The sequence below is a fragment of the Etheostoma spectabile genome, unplaced genomic scaffold, assembly GCF_008692095.1.
Source record: "Etheostoma spectabile isolate EspeVRDwgs_2016 unplaced genomic scaffold, UIUC_Espe_1.0 scaffold00005763, whole genome shotgun sequence".
Classification (NCBI taxonomy): domain Eukaryota; kingdom Metazoa; phylum Chordata; class Actinopteri; order Perciformes; family Percidae; genus Etheostoma; species Etheostoma spectabile.
Genome location: NW_022603296.1, coordinates 5,321 through 20,905, shown reverse-complemented (window position 1 = coordinate 20,905; position 15,585 = coordinate 5,321). Strand labels below are relative to the sequence as shown.

At 41.2% G+C, this 15,585-nt stretch overlaps 1 protein-coding gene across 1 annotated transcript; it reads right to left on the bottom strand.

Annotated features, from left to right (window-relative positions):
- Positions 1–1,367: 1,367 nt before the first annotated feature.
- Positions 1,368–7,504, bottom strand: LOC116677760 (protein FAM107B). Its single transcript, XM_032508024.1, has 3 exons — positions 7,388–7,504; positions 3,934–4,084; positions 1,368–1,483 (listed from the first exon to the last, which is right to left on the bottom strand). Exons 1-3 carry the CDS (start codon positions 7,502–7,504, stop codon positions 1,368–1,370), a joined length of 384 nt encoding a protein of 127 aa, XP_032363915.1.
- Positions 7,505–15,585: the final 8,081 nt, after the last annotated feature.

Genomic DNA, 15,585 nt, shown 5'->3' with positions numbered 1-15,585 from the left:
CTTTCACCCAGTAGCAATTTTAAAACCATTACTCTACTTCTAAAGCGGTCTTAGACAAACCTCTCCCCTCCTTATTTTTGTTTCTATTTACACCAAACTTCAGGCACAGCTCCAGACTGCCTCCACAAAGTTCCCATTCAGATTTTTAATGTATCAAAAGTTAGCCCACATAGCATTAAATATTTTAATGCATACAGTACTTTACATAAATACTGCAATTCTTTCCAACTAAATCTTGATGTTCATGGAACAAATTCACAAAGTTGGAGGTCACCGTAGATCTGGCTCGTTTGGCGATCACCGGTTGCAGTACAATTTGGTTTCAGAGTTACTGAAGTTCTGTTTTCGTTTGGTGGTCAGCAGACCCCCCCCCCCCCCCCCCGTCTGGGCGTCTTTTGGACATTCTCCAACACGGATCTGAAGTGTCATGTTCTTATATGGGCATTTTTTATGCTAATTAGGAACAACTGGCTTTCTGGCGACGTGGGATTCATCAATCTAAGAACACAAGTGGAAACACTTCTGTTGTTGAAGAACATGTCATGAATCCAGCGGAGACTTTCTTGGTGAAGATATTGGTGATTGAGGTCCATTCTTTTAAATTTTCTCTTTTAATTTGCTACTTTGACTTTTCCATTGAAAAATCTCACGTACTTGATAGATCCGTTGGCATTACTGTGGACATTTATTTTTGTTTGACTTAGCAGACAAATGTGTAGAAAGTCGTATAATAAATGTGTCTCCTGTGGCTTAAAATGAAATCATTTTATTGTAGTCATCAAGCCATATTTTCTGCAAGTTTCTAAAGTCCTCTGTGAAAGCATTGTGGGCATGGTGTTCTTAGCTTTAGATAGACACAAAGCAGCTTACCTAAAGTATGCTTTCAAAACATTATCTTAATATGTCAACCAAATATACTGTTTATGGGTTCATAAGTTCCAGGTATTGCTGTCAGATTCTTTATGTTTCACCCTAGCACTTATATCGACAAATAATGTCAGAAATATCATTCATATAGAAATGAGACATGCATTCACAATTATGAGTTACCAAATTTGATAAGCCAAAGGATATCATACTGGTTTTCTGCAACATATTATTGGTAAATAACAGCATATCAAGCAACATATCAAGCAAAATACTTAATACTTAATAAATATTTGATTTACACAGTAACAGATACATTCCTTTACATATCTATAAAAGAATACTGTTTCCATTTCAAAGTATTTAAAAATAAATGCCTTTCTTTAAAAAACTGTATTGAATCCATTCCTAGTTCTTGTCTTTCAGTATGCACCTGGTTGATGAATGAGCTCAGCTTGGACTGGAGTTTTGATGATTTGTGTGCATTCTTCTGGAGCACGTCAGGTGTTTGCAGCCTTGTTCTGGATCGCAGAGTGAATCTTTCTTAGGTTCTGTCGGACTCGGACAAACTCCATCAACTGGGACTCCTGCTGTACCTTGTCCTGTTCTTCTCCCTCTGACAACAGCAAAGGACAAACACTGGCACCATACATAGTACTTTATTCATGTAAAGATTACATGTATTGATATTATTTCAAGATGCGGCAAACATGTATGATTTTCGTGGGACATAATGTGTATAGAATTATTTCTATTGAGACGGTTTTTCATGTGCACATTTTAGTTTTCTGTGTTTGCTAATACCGTTAGAATATGTTGGGGTTCTAGGTTTATTATCTATTATTATTGTTGTCCATGCTGCAAATCAAATAGCTGTGAGCTGAAATGAGCAAGAAAAAAACAAAACTTGGCCAACTGCACATGGCTAGGAACTGGTAGGGACATGTTGAACATGTCTAGAGGCTAAAGACACGTTTAAACTTGCCCTGTGTGAGCCTGTTGGGTGCTAACTCTAGCAGGGGGATAACTCGGTGTAGGCTGCACACGATTGGTTAGTTTTTCTCTCTACTGACAGACCTCCACATCTACAGACAACAGAGCTACGTGTTGGAATCAAACCGAATTCTCCTCTAACCGTAATCTCCAGCGAAATGACTGGCCGCTCGAGGTGCTCTTTACCAGCTGACAGTCCCTGTTGTCGGATAAATGAACCACCAGCTACGGCTGACCTGAGCACCACTGAGAACCATGCGGAGCTCCGGGGACTGTGGTCAGGACCTCTGTTGCAGCTCAACACATTTACTGACTGCCGCAGATACAACTGAGCTGTGACGGAGGTCTGAAACAACTAGCAACCGCCGCTTTGTAGCCCGGAGTTCCTCTTCAACGGTTTTATCGCTAGTTTAACCCTCTGAGCCCGAGACACTCGCCCACGAGTAAAAAAAGTACCTCTGATTCATAGTTTAATAACTTTTGAACCATACAAGCGATTTACTCACTTTTGGTTTCGTTTCAATCCTGACGTTTTCGGCTTTACGGCGGTCTTTTTCCTGTCTTTCTAGCCTCTACAGGGGATTTTCTATCCAGCCTGGAACTTCAGCCTCTTTGGGCTTTAAATCCATACTGTTATATCCAAGATTGATCCACTTTATGTCCATAATTCATCGCGTTTTGGCTCATTTCTGCCGCTGGCTCGCTCCTCCATCTCTGCCTTGTCTGTCCCGTCTATTGTTTCAGGAAGTACATGCCCATATTTGGGAGATAAAGGCACCCCTCTTGTGTGGAAGGCCAGAGGGGACAAAAATGCCTATAGACTCTATTGAAGGCCAAATAATGCACTATTTAGACACATATTTGGTTGTATAACATTGCTGTGGGTGTAATATCAATAAATATGACATTATTATGTTATTATTGGCATAAGTAAATGTCATGAGAGCAAAACGTCTTGACTTTTTGGAAAAAATGCATGTATTTTGTCAACTGTATAAGTTATAATGATTATTTCTTCACAGTGTGACTCCCAAGACATATGAGAAGTGTTTTAGAATGGAAAATGGCTTAGGTTTTACTTATATGTCTGTGATATTAATACATATCTGGAAGATTCATTTATTTATTTATTTATTTATTTATCTTTAAGGCCCTACAACCATTTTTAACATGTAAGTGACCTCACTGCAACCCAAATATTCTAATAACCCAGTTTGTCCTAAAAAAAATGATCTTCATATCTTGACTGTAGACAACAGGGTTGATGTTTTACAAGCTTTTTTATAAAATAAATCCAGACGGAAATTAAACTGTAAAAATGGCCTCAGGGCCCCCAGGGTTAACGGAGGAGCTTGCTGCAGGTATGCTGCGGGACCATGGGACGTCAACGAGCGTTACTCAGCAGCAGGTGGAAACAGAAGCAAGGTTAAAATGAGGAACGAGGAGTAATTACCTGCATGTGTAAAACAGTGTCATCTCACACATCCGTTTTGTTGTTGTTGAATATATAGCAGAATTTTATAATTTTGTCCTTGTTTTGCCCCCCTCAAAAAAACAATGGTAGGGAAAACACTCAAACCAATACTTATTTCCACAAACCTTCCATGAATAATCATGGTATCCATGCCCTGTATGTGTGTGTGTGTGTGTGTGTATGAGTCAAAACAAAATAAAGTTAAAAGTAGTTTTGAACAATTTCTTTGTCATCTGCAGATTGATTTTAAGTCTAGTAATGATGTACATTCGGTTCCCAAGAAATGTGAGCCCAGTTGGAGGAGGGCGGCTGTGGCTAGGAGGTAGAGCGGTTTGCCCTTAACCACAAGGTTTGACACCCCCCAGTTTTCCCAGATTTTTGTCTGCTATTTGCTTACTTGACCTTACAGCAGTATTCGCCTATACTGCCTATGCCCAGGGCTCTAAGCTAAAAATAAGGTTTCATTTGAAAAGCAGTTCATTTGCTAGTTACAATGAGTGCCCATGTGCATAAAAGATTACATTTAGCATTTTCTGTCACTGCTAAAGCCCTTATAAACCTATAAACAGGATGTACTACCTCGAGTTGTTTCAGCTGACGTCGGAGCAGCACATCCTCCAGAGAAGTCCTGCTCTGTCCCTCCTCTTCGCGCTCACTCTGCACCCTCTTCCTCCTCTCCAGCACCTGCTGGAGTTCTGACCTGCTGCTCAGCGCCAGACCCCTTAGCCCATAGAAGAAGAAATAGAGCAGCTGTTAGATATAATGGAAAAGAAAAAACACAGGTGAAATGAAGAATTTGAAATATGGATGAGAAGCTTTATTTTTACCTGCACTCACCAGTCTAATCACAATTATTTAGTTACAGTACAGAGTACATGTAGTGTGATGTGAGTCGATGTTATCCAGGTATTACACTGTTGGTTTAACCCTGATGCGCTGCCTGTGTACATGCTGTGTAGCATTCAAGAATCTTCAGACCATGTGGCATTGCAGATTAACAATAGGTATATTTGGTTTGACCATGCAGCATGAAAAAGTAATTTCTTTCAGTTTTCAGTGGAAAGTCCACAAACAATTAGTCAGCTTTTAAAACAAAAGTTTGTTGCCAAAGCACTCCAGCATCCCAGTGTTCAGCATGCAGGGACAGCCACCTGTTGGGAGCAGACCTTTACAGCCTCCCCCCAGGTAACACCACAGTGACTCCCAATGTACTGTGCACACAATAAACCACACACAAACCAGCTTTACCCTGGTCTGGGTAAGCCCCGCCCAGTCTGCCAGCGATCTGATTTCTGAGTTCCCAATTTTGCAAGAACCAATCACAAACTGGCTTATCTATCTGCCACTCTATTGGTTGGTTTAACACGACGATGATAGGGAAGCGACCAATCAGCTTATTGTTACATTCAACGTGGCCACCAAACGCCACCAAAGCACAGCACCCCATTGATGCCGCTGTCGCTTCTACGTCACCCGGATCCTTTGTCTGATTGGTTGAAGGACTATCCAATTGCGTACAGAGTCATTTGAACTATGCCCGTACTCTTTACCCCGTATACCCGGAGCGTAACCAACAGAAGAAATCAGGGTAAGACCTGTAGCTGATGAACTCTATGGTGATGGAAAGCTGGAAAGCGTGGCTGTTTCCTCCCGCCAGTAACGCCATGGGGTAAGTGATGCGTAATGAAAATGCAGAAGATATGTGACCTGCCACTTACTTTTTTCTTTGTTCTGTAAGCATACTGACTGCTCCACCTGATGAGGCTTGCATATGACGCCAACTATTGTGACACTAGGATCATACCTATTTTGCTTTTTATATGTTCTGTTGTATGTTTTGTCTGTTTGTGCATACATGGATGAGCAAGGGAGTACCCTAATTTACAACTAACATTTAGCAGGGAAACATATTTAAGTCATAACTCCTGACAATAATATCCATTTCACAAATCTATTAGTCTCTGCAGTCATCTCAACCATGGAATACAGAAGTAGGAAATAACGTTCTGTGAAGAATTTTTGGGTGTTAGTGAATTCTTAATAAACAAATTCTGTAAAAATACAAACCAGCGTGTCTGAGTTAGTCTCGTCTCAGGTCACTGGTTGCATAATTCACGATTGAAATGAAGATATTAAATTGGAAAACAGAAACCAAAAACGTATGGTATGGTTTTAAAGTAATATGAGGATTAACATGACCTTGGCATTTAAAATAGATTAATGTATACATTCTGTTAAAAATGTGTGCGGTCAGATTAACAGGCCGCAACATAAAGATCCAGTGCTTTCACTAGGCCAGTCTTGGAAGCGGATCAGTTTCCACTGCTTCATGCAGCCAGGGGCCCACAGGACGGCAGCAGCCTGGACAGGAGGTGTATGATTGCACTTTGTCAGAGTAAGAAAAAGAGTCTCATGCATTCTTAATAACACATGCTTTAGAGAAGAATGACTGGGAAGAGAGACATGAAATGCATTTTAATCAGACATGGGAAGTAACAAAGTACAAATACGTTACTGTATTTTAGTAGATTTTTCTGATATTTTTACTTTACTTCTTTTTTGTGGCGACATTTGACTTACTCCTTACATTTGAACACAACTATCGGTACTTTCTACTCCTTACATTTTACAAAAGTGGCTCGTTACTTTAGTTTTGTGCAAGAGGTCGTCATGTCGGAGAATAGCACGGACACGCCTCACACCACGAGCGGGCGCGCCACACGGAGAAAAAAGTTAGAGAAAAGAAAAAGAGACTATCTGTCCCATCGGAGGATAATCAGCTGAGATTGTGTGTGTTAGTCCTTGAGAACTGTAAGTCATACAACTGATGTCGTCAGTTCATTAAGCCTGCTGTTGTGTTGGTCTGTAGTTCTGGCACATCTAAAGCTAGTTAGCTAGTCATTTAGTTGTTTGTGTTCTTCACCTGTTACCTAGGTTACACGTTGCTTAATTTTAACAAAGCTTTAAAAGAGAGAAGTTGTCTTCGTCTGTGTGTTAACAGACACACCTGGGGACAAGTTAGAAACCAGAATCAGCTTTAAATCCAGTCCTCATCTAGTCCTCACTAACAAGTTTACAATCATTTCACTGAAGTTACCGTTATTATTTTCCGCGTCATCAATACCATATTCAACCTAATTGGATGGGACTATACTGTACGTTGCACTTGACGCACCACTAATACAACTCAACAGATTTGGCGTCATTCTGAATTACTTCACGGCAAATCATTGATGCCGCTAACGTTAGCACATATTAGTATGGACTGCGAGATTATTGATTATGAAGAAGATTCAGTAGACAAGCAGCAAGACATTCCCATCCTCCTCGGCCTTATCTGAGAGAGATGTTTGAGACAGTAGACATCAAGAAGGACTCCTGGCCATTGTGCAGGGGGACTTCTTCATTAATGTCTGTTTAGTATTTCATATTTTCTTTCCAGAAGCCATATCTCAGCCCACATACATACAATTAGATTCCTTTAAATGTTAAGGGGAAGATTAAAAAAGAGAAACTGGATCTGTGAATTCTCAAAGAATCACAACTAAATTCATATGTTGTAACTCAGTCAGAATCTTATTAACCTGGAGTCCCAGTCTCATATCATAATTATCATATAAGGGATGTTTTAGGCCTATTGGCAGACATCCATTTAACATGTAGCCAATGACATTTAAAGAGCCTTTTCTCCATGGACACTGAAGTTCCTCAGCGTGTTCTCTAGTAACGTGTGTGGTCCAGGTAGCTTTTAATAAATAATGCTCTTCTTTCACAAGGTTTCTTTTACTTTTATACTTTCAGTAAATTTCCAAGCCTGTACTTTGTTACTTTTACTTGAGTAAAGAATTACTTGAGTACTACTACTCTAGTATCTTTTAACACAAGTAACTGTACTTCTACTTGAGTACGGGAAGTAAGTACTTTTGCCATCTCTGATTTAAATGATGACACAAACACACTGTTATAGTATTATATTTAACAGTGTTAAGTTCCAGTTCACCCATTCCTATTCGGAGAGGATTGAACCACGTGTTGGTCTTGTGTGGTACCTACTCTTTGGGCCAGTAGCAGTTCCTTGTGAAGCTCGTTGTGAGTCCTTGAAGCCTTTATGGGGTTTGGCTGACCTGAAGAGGCTTCAGCTTTGACCACATTATCTGACGAAGAAATCATATCAAAAACATGTCAAAAAAAGCACCAAACCCCTCACCAAATAAAGATCAAGTCCACCCAGCAGGGAGAAATAAGATATTTTGTCAAGCTACTTGTACATATGGTAGAATCACTGTCAGATACTTTCTGATCAAGACAACAGTGACATTAAGATACAAAATTAAATTGTATTAACACCACCACACCATTTTCCTCACTGACTAATGAGTAAGACATGATCAGATGCGAGGTATTGAGGAAATAGAGATGTTAGAGATGTTAGTAATTACTACCAGAGCAGATCTGTAAAAGTCGCCATATCTATTACTCCACTCAAATCAAAGTTTAACGCCTGTCCCAGCCCAACCCAGAATGCATCTGGACTCTGTATTGCACACCCACATCATTTTATGTCAAAAATCAGCTGTTGCAGCGAGCTAAACAGGGGGTGGCTGTAGCTCAGGCTTTTAGGGAGCTGGGTTGAGGGTCCCTGCTCACGTCCCCGCAGGGACAAAAGTACATGTGGACTGGTAGCTGGAGAGATGCCAGTTCACCTCCTGGACACTGCCAAGGTGCTCTTGAGCAAGACACCGAACCACCTTCAACCACTCAGGGTGTCTGTTCAGCCGTCGCAGCCCACTGACTCTGACATTTCTCCATTAGTGCATGTATAGGTATAGGTGTGTGTATTCAAGTCTGTGTAGTGTGTAATAACCGAGTGTCAATTGTAATTCCCCTTAGGGGATCAATAAAGAGTATAAAGTATAAAGTAAACAATGAAGTTCACAAAGCAAAGCAAAACATATAAGTCTGTCCTCTAAAAATGGAACATGCGTTGAAATATGAGGTTAAAGGCTAAGGTAGAAGGGGGCTAAGGGTAGACTGTCACAAGCCACCGAAGATGTTCATCTGGCTATTTCACCACAAAAGATGTCTTGTCCGAGTTGCACTGACCTCTATGATTATTGCTCTGTGGATGCTTGTTGTTATCACCCTGCTTTGGAAGCCAGCTGGATCTCCATATGTGTGTGATTACGGCCGTTAGGAATTGAAGCACTGAGAGCCATGGTGGCCTGAGGTGTACTCAGTCGGAATAAGAAGCTTGGCCCAGGGAGGGGAAGGTTAGGGCGATGTCAGAGACAGAAAAAAGGGGCAGCTTAGGTGGTTCTCAGTACATGAAAAGACTTGATGGAGGGCAGCACCCAAAGACCTGGTGTGGAGCCCGAGCTCCTGCAGCATGCTGTGTAGCTGTTGGGGGGGAGGGATAGGAGTCTGCAACATGAGAAGAGAGAGTTTGAAATCAGACAACAAAGCAGACAGAGACAGTACTGTGGAAACAGATAGCTGCAGTAGAGATGTATAATTTATTCCGTCAGTGAGCAGGTAAGTATGTTAATGACTCATCACAGAGCAGATGAACATTAGTACGGGACAGATTCAATGCCAGAAATACCATTTCCATACTGAACTAGAGAGGAGAAACAGTGTAGGGTTGCACAGCTAGAAAATGGAGAAAATAATGAAAAGGATTGGTGCATAAGTGTCAAACTGTTATACAAACGTAGTTGCATAACATGAAACCTGCACTGAAGTTGCTTTCTTTTTTTACTCAAAGACAGAATTACAATCAAATACTAACTGCTGAGATAAAGAAATATTCTATATATGGATATAATGTAATGGTCAGCCCATAGAATACTTCATTTTATGTTTGAAAAACGCTGGTTGACACTATGCATTTCTCCTAATAAATTATATTCTCATCATTCTGTGATCATGTCTTAGGAACTTAAGGAGGTCAAGCCACAGAAGAGGAATATGATACAAACAGTACCAGCTGTACATAGCTCTAATACTGTGCTTCTGGTAATTCTGTAGAATCTAAACTGAATGCACACAGGGTTTGGCCTACCTGGGCTGTACTGGTCCTTCATGAGAGGCTGCTGTCTGAGAACATCAGCCATCGTGTGCAGCTCACAGACAGGGATCCTATTGAGAGCAGTGTTACCTGAGAGCCCTGCTTGGGGCACTCACTGTCCGGCCCCTCGCCAGTCCACAGCCAGCAATGGCGTAGGACAGGTGACTCTAATTAGGGGCGGAGATGATAATCAAACGGCAGGAAGACAAGTGACCAAGGATGTAACCTAACAGTGGATTTCAATACAAAACAGGGTAGATTAACAACACAGAAAATATGAAACACAGTACAAGATAAACGTGACAAAACCATGACATTTACATTAAAAAAATCCCGCGGCACACCACCAGCCCAAAATGTTATAAATTGATAAAAAGTAGCCTGACACAGTGTATATAATTAGAATGTAGCCCTCACTTTGTGTGTGCTCCCTCAGTGTGAAAGTGGGCCTGTGTAGATGAACACGAAGCTGATTTCCTGCCAGGAAGTGGACACAGGCACACACAAAGTCGTCCTCAACCGCTCTCTGTCACTCTCTGTTTTCAGTTTTTATAGCGGTCACGCTGCTTTTTACCTTTTAAAAATGTGTCCATCGCTGTTGCAGCCGTCTCTCATTGATGTGTCACCTTCCGCGTCATCAACACGCGTGTCTTATATAAACCAGGTTATTATTGAGCTATACTGCCAGCTGCCGACCCAGAACAGTATTTGATTTCTCTGCCAGTCAGATCTGAGGACAGATGCGCAACAATGCCAAATTATTTGCAGTAATTCAATAAAAAAACAATTGGTAAACCAGTTGAGTAAAATCGGATAATTTTCCACGACCCACAGGACAATCTGTCACGGCACAGTACACAGTGGTTGAAAATCACTGCCGAAATACTCAACTGTGTGCTGCTTGTTCGCCCTGTTGGTGCATAGCTGAGGTTCTGGCAGTACAGTTACAATTCTTTCTGTTTCAAACATAGACTTATTACTTTTTACCTATTGCTTATACACACCTTTGCAGAATTTGGCTCATTGTTTAAACTCTACTTACAAGTCAATCAGACACCTGGATTAAGGTGACCAGCGTATTTACCTCAAAACAAGTAATGTTTTTATTTTTGTAAAACTTAAAACTTTTACTTTACTGCTCAAGGCTTGTTTCTGCAACAGCTCATTGAGAATCAGAAACAATAAAAACTACTGAGGACATATTTTCCTTTGACATTGATGCAGCAAGATCGCTGCAATGTAAGTTAATAGTAATTGTCCAGCTTGTATTTACGTTGTAAAAGTGCTTGTTTAGCTGCTAACAGACTCAGATTAATGTTCTAAGTGTCTGACAACATTATGAAAGGATTTCTAAGGAGGTCGACCCTTCTGTTAAAGATTAAGATCCTTTTTAAAACATAAAAGTCCGCGAAATTGCGTTCGCTAAACCCACCAGACTCCATGTAAATAATCAGTGATTTTAGCATCGTAAAACACGGCTTCTAAAACCTCTCTGAGCACCGCTGGCTCTGGCGGCCTGGAGCCTGCGTGTGTTGGGTGTGCGACTATCGGCTACGTTTTGTCAGTTATTTCTTTCTTTCATTCCAATTTCGGGTCTTCCAATCACAGTGAAAACCGGGGACATTTCCGGGGACAGATCCAGCCGGGGACAGGTAGCCAAAATCGGGGACTGTCCCCGGAAACCGGGGACGTCTGGTCGCCCTAACCTGGACTCAAGCAGGGGCGGGTTTAGTCATTTTGAGGCCTAAGGCAAACACAGGCATGGGGCCCTCCACAACCTTTGTTTTCACCCTTTTCAATCCTTTTTTTTTCATTGTATAGGAGCCAAAACCTGCTTATCTTTTCTCCATTTTTCATTTGCATTTCTTGGAAAAAACTCTGTCCCTGACTTGTTGTGGTCCCCTCTGCACTATTGAGCAGCACTCTCTCTCTGACAGCTGATTGGCCAGAGTGCTGGATCATCTTCATCATCACACATTGATTAGGGGGACTGCTACTGACGGGGTCTAGTTGCTGCGGTGGGTAGCTCCTCTTCATCACTGTTAGCATCGCTAGAGCAAGCACCGCGGCTTCTTGCTGCTCCTTAGTTGTTAATGTTAGCGTTGTCAGTAGCCGGCGTGAAAAAGGTTGATACCTTTGGAAGATTTGCTAAAAACTTTCTGCTTTCTTCCCACTTCATCCTTTTTTCAGAACTACTTCGGTAGCTTTGCTTCATTTGACATTCATTATTACTGTAGCCTCCGGCTAAAAGCCTGCTGAGCCGTCTGTTTACAGTAGGATAATGGAATAGTCCACTGTCATGGGGACTGGGGGGAGTTTCTCATCATGAATTAAACAATCGGATAGCACTTTAGCGTATCAATGTTTAGAGATATAATTAATTGGTGAAAAGTAAGACAACAAATCGTAACCATAAGTTTATGAAGCATTTTACGGGGCCCCTGGTAGCTTGGGGCCTAAGGCAATTGCCTACTTTTGCCTAATGGTAAGTCCACCTTGGGACTCAAGACAGGCACTTGGAGATTAAATAATGTTTAAAATCAAATACTTCAACCTAAGTCACTGTTTTAACTTAATAAGTTGAGTCAAAATAAATATTTATTTCATTACTTTATTCTCAATGCAAGACAACTATACCTAGTGGAACAAAGACATTTCAAAGTCAAAACTTTCCAAGCCTGTACTTTGTTACTTTTACTTGAGTAAAGAAGTTAAATCAATACTGGTACTTTTACCAGAGTATTTAACACAAGTATCTGTACTTTACTCGAGTACGGGAAGTGAGTACTTTTGCCATCTCTGATTTTTAATAAATTTGCTAAGATTTCAAACACTCTGCTCCTTTTCTTGACTTCAGGCAGGTGAAACTGATGAGAGAAAACTGAACAGAAGGAAAAAGACAGAAGTTAGTCTCTTGTACAGCAAGTAGCTTTAGCCTACTAAGCTATCTGTAACTATTCATATACAACAGATACACAATGTGAACTGCCCATTTACACATTATTAACATCACAATAGTGTTGCTAGCATACAATGCAACAGATAACATGAATTAAATTAAATAATTCTTAATAAATCTGAGTGGTGTGCTGAATGTACCACGTGGTGTGAGAGTTGAAGTTTTCACAGTTGTGAGTTGGTCTCAGTAAATTTGCCAAGTGTCCCAATAGAGTTCCAATGACACTAAACTCAAAGGTTTTCTTATGTTTCAACATTGTTGGCCCCCAGAAGGAAGACCTGCAGCCTGGAACTCTGGTTGTCACGACACAACATTCAATTCAAAATACATCTGCTAATGAGATCCAGCTGATTGGACGGATGCTTTAGGTCTTCGGTTAGTGTTTGACTTCAGCTTTACACGGAGGGTGACCCGCTTTGGCTTTCCCAGCAGCTCCCACTGGACCTCAAACGCAGCGGCAGCAAACGTTGTGCAGGTTAGCATCGCTTTGTACCACGTGTGTGTCAAACTCAGTTTCACTCGAAAATGAGAACCACATCAAGGGCCAGCCATGTAAAGTTTATTGACATGTTTTATTTGAAAAATGTCAGATATTTGCCTCAGTTTTGTCATTGTCAGCCGTTTTAGTTTCCTTTTTAAAAATGGTTGCTTTTTCTGACATTTTAGTCTCTTTTTCATTTTTTTGTTCTTTTTCAACTTTTGTTGGAAAGTCGGCCAAAAGTTCCATAGCCTTACATTAAAACATGATTTATTAAAGCATGCCAACAACAACTACTCAAATTGTAAACGCAGAGTAAACGCCAAGTGATCACTGCTCGGTAACCATGGTGATTCTGTACACTACTCTATCCTTGCCTGCCTGACTGTGGGATCAGAGCCTTTCCCTAATCCAAGTCCATTTCTAAAAATAGTTAGCTATCCACAGTTATTGTTGATAGCTATCCACAGTGTTGTTGATAGCTGAAGTTAGCTAATTTAGCATAGTAACAATCATGGACCTTCCCTTCCCATGCGCCGATGCTCTGCTGTCTATTTCCTGATAACTGTTTAGAAACCAGTTTTAGATTTAGGGACCCTTTAAACAGCAAGAATCCGTCTCTTGTTCATTGATTGCACGACACATCACTTCCATAGGGAAAAATTCAAGACAGTTAAACAGTTTCACAGATTTGTGCCTGCTTGTCGCGTCGCCTGTCCAACTGCCCCCGCCCCCCCACCTTCCTGCTCACCTCTCATTGAAAAGGAATTAAGAGGGACAATCACTCTGCATGTTAAAGGCCTTTAGCATTGTGTTGGGTGGGACGTTGAGACAAAGTGGTTGATCCACTCACCACGTGTCCCTTGTGCTTATGTACATTTGTCCATATTTAGGGTTCAAACCACAAAGCAGTAGAACCCTTCCATGTTTTTCAGTTATTATTATTTTTTATTATTATTATTATTATTATTTGTTGTCTGCCGCGCCGGCTCAAATTCTCGTGAGCTGGTATGATCTAGAAACATGAAACGTGGAGGAATAACTGGAAATAGTGAGCATGTGATTCTGTAGAAATATAAACCCAATCAGCCACATGGTGGCGCTGTAACCAGGCTTCACAATACAAATTTTAAAAGGCCACGCCCACCCAGGTCCATCTTAATGTAGGTTGGAGAGACAGACAGGTTAGAGACAAGCAGACAGGTGCATCTTAATGTAGGTTAGAGAGACAGACAGGTTAGAGACAAGCAGACAGGTGCATCTTAATGTAGGTTAGAGAGACAGACAGGTTAGAGACAAGCAGACAGGTGCATCTTATGTAGGTTAGAGAGACAGACAGGTTAGAGACAAGCAGACAGGTGCAGCTTAATGTAGGTTGGAGAGACAGACAGGTTAGAGACAGGCAGACAGGTGCATCTTAATGTAGGTTAGAGAGACAGACAGGTTAGAGACAAGCAGACAGGTGCATGTTAATGTAGGTTAGAGAGACAGACAGGTTAGAGACAGGCAGACAGGTGCATCTTAATGTAGGTTAGAGAGACAGACAGGTTAGAGACAAGCAGACAGGTGCATCTTAATGTAGGTTAGAGAGACAGACAGGTTAGAGACAGGTGCATCTTAATGTAGGTTAGAGAGACAGACAGGTTACGGACAGGTGCATCTTAATCAAGGATCATTAAGGTCCGCCTAGTAAATGTTTCCGTCATTTTGAATTTTTTGAAAAACCCATTTTTGAGATCTCCTCCTTCACCGTAGATCCTATTGCCATCAAACTCTCAGTGAATCATCAGTGGATCAAGCTTATTACAAGTTGTATAAAGCATGTCCATATCTCAATTACTTTTCAAGTTATTGGCAAATGAACTTTGAAAGGGGCGTGGCTCTGGACATAAATGAACACAAACCAGTAACCGTAAGGCAATTCATTACAAAACCCCCTGGGTATGTTCAGATAACTGCCCCAGATATACCCCAACAGTTTTACATACATACCCCACTAGTACCCTAACCCACAAAACTCCCAGGGTATGTTCAGATAAGTGCCCCAGATATACCCCAACAGTTTTACATACATACCCCACTAGTACCCTAACCCACAAAACTCCCAGGGTATGTTCAGATAACTGCCCCAGATATCCCGCGACAGTTTTACATACATACCCCACTAGTACCCTAACCCACAAAACTCCCAGGGTATGTTCAGATAAGTGCCCCAGATATACCGCGACAGTTTTATATACATACCCCACTAGTACCCTAACCCAAAAAACTCCCAGGGTATGTTCAGATAAGTGCCCCAGATATACCCCGACCGTTTTATTTACATACCCCAATAGTACCCTAACCCACAAAACTCCCAGGGTATGTTCAGATAAGTGCCCCAGATATACCCCGACTGTTTTATTTACATACCCCAATAGTACCCTAACCCACAAAACTCCCAGGGTATGTTCAGATAAGTGCCCCAGATATACCCCGACCGTTTTATTTACATACCCCAATAGTACCCTAACCCACAAAACTCCCAGGGTATGTTCAGATATGTGCCCCAGATATACCCCGACAGTTTTATATACATACCCCACTAGGGGCCACTCAAGGTTGGAGCTTGGAATCACAGCTTGCAGCTTTGTTAGCAGATGTTTTTGTGTCAGTCAACAACTTTTCTCAAATTGCCGTGAGCTGGACTGAATTGAAAAAATAAATGTTTTTGATAAATCAGATGTTCACACATATCCACTGTATAG

Bases quoted from the DNA above. Each gene is read 5' to 3' on its own strand.
- LOC116677760 (XM_032508024.1), bottom strand. From the start codon at position 7,504: ATGATTTCTTCGTCAGATAATGTGGTCAAAGCTGAAGCCTCTTCAGGT. The intron at 4,085-7,387 runs GTAGGTACCACA...TATATCTAACAG, and splicing joins AACTGCTACTGGCCCAAAGA to CTGCTCTATTTCTTCTTCTA. The intron at 1,484-3,933 runs GTCAGCTGAAAC...TGCTGTTGTCAG, and splicing joins GGAGGATGTGCTGCTCCGAC to AGGGAGAAGAACAGGACAAG.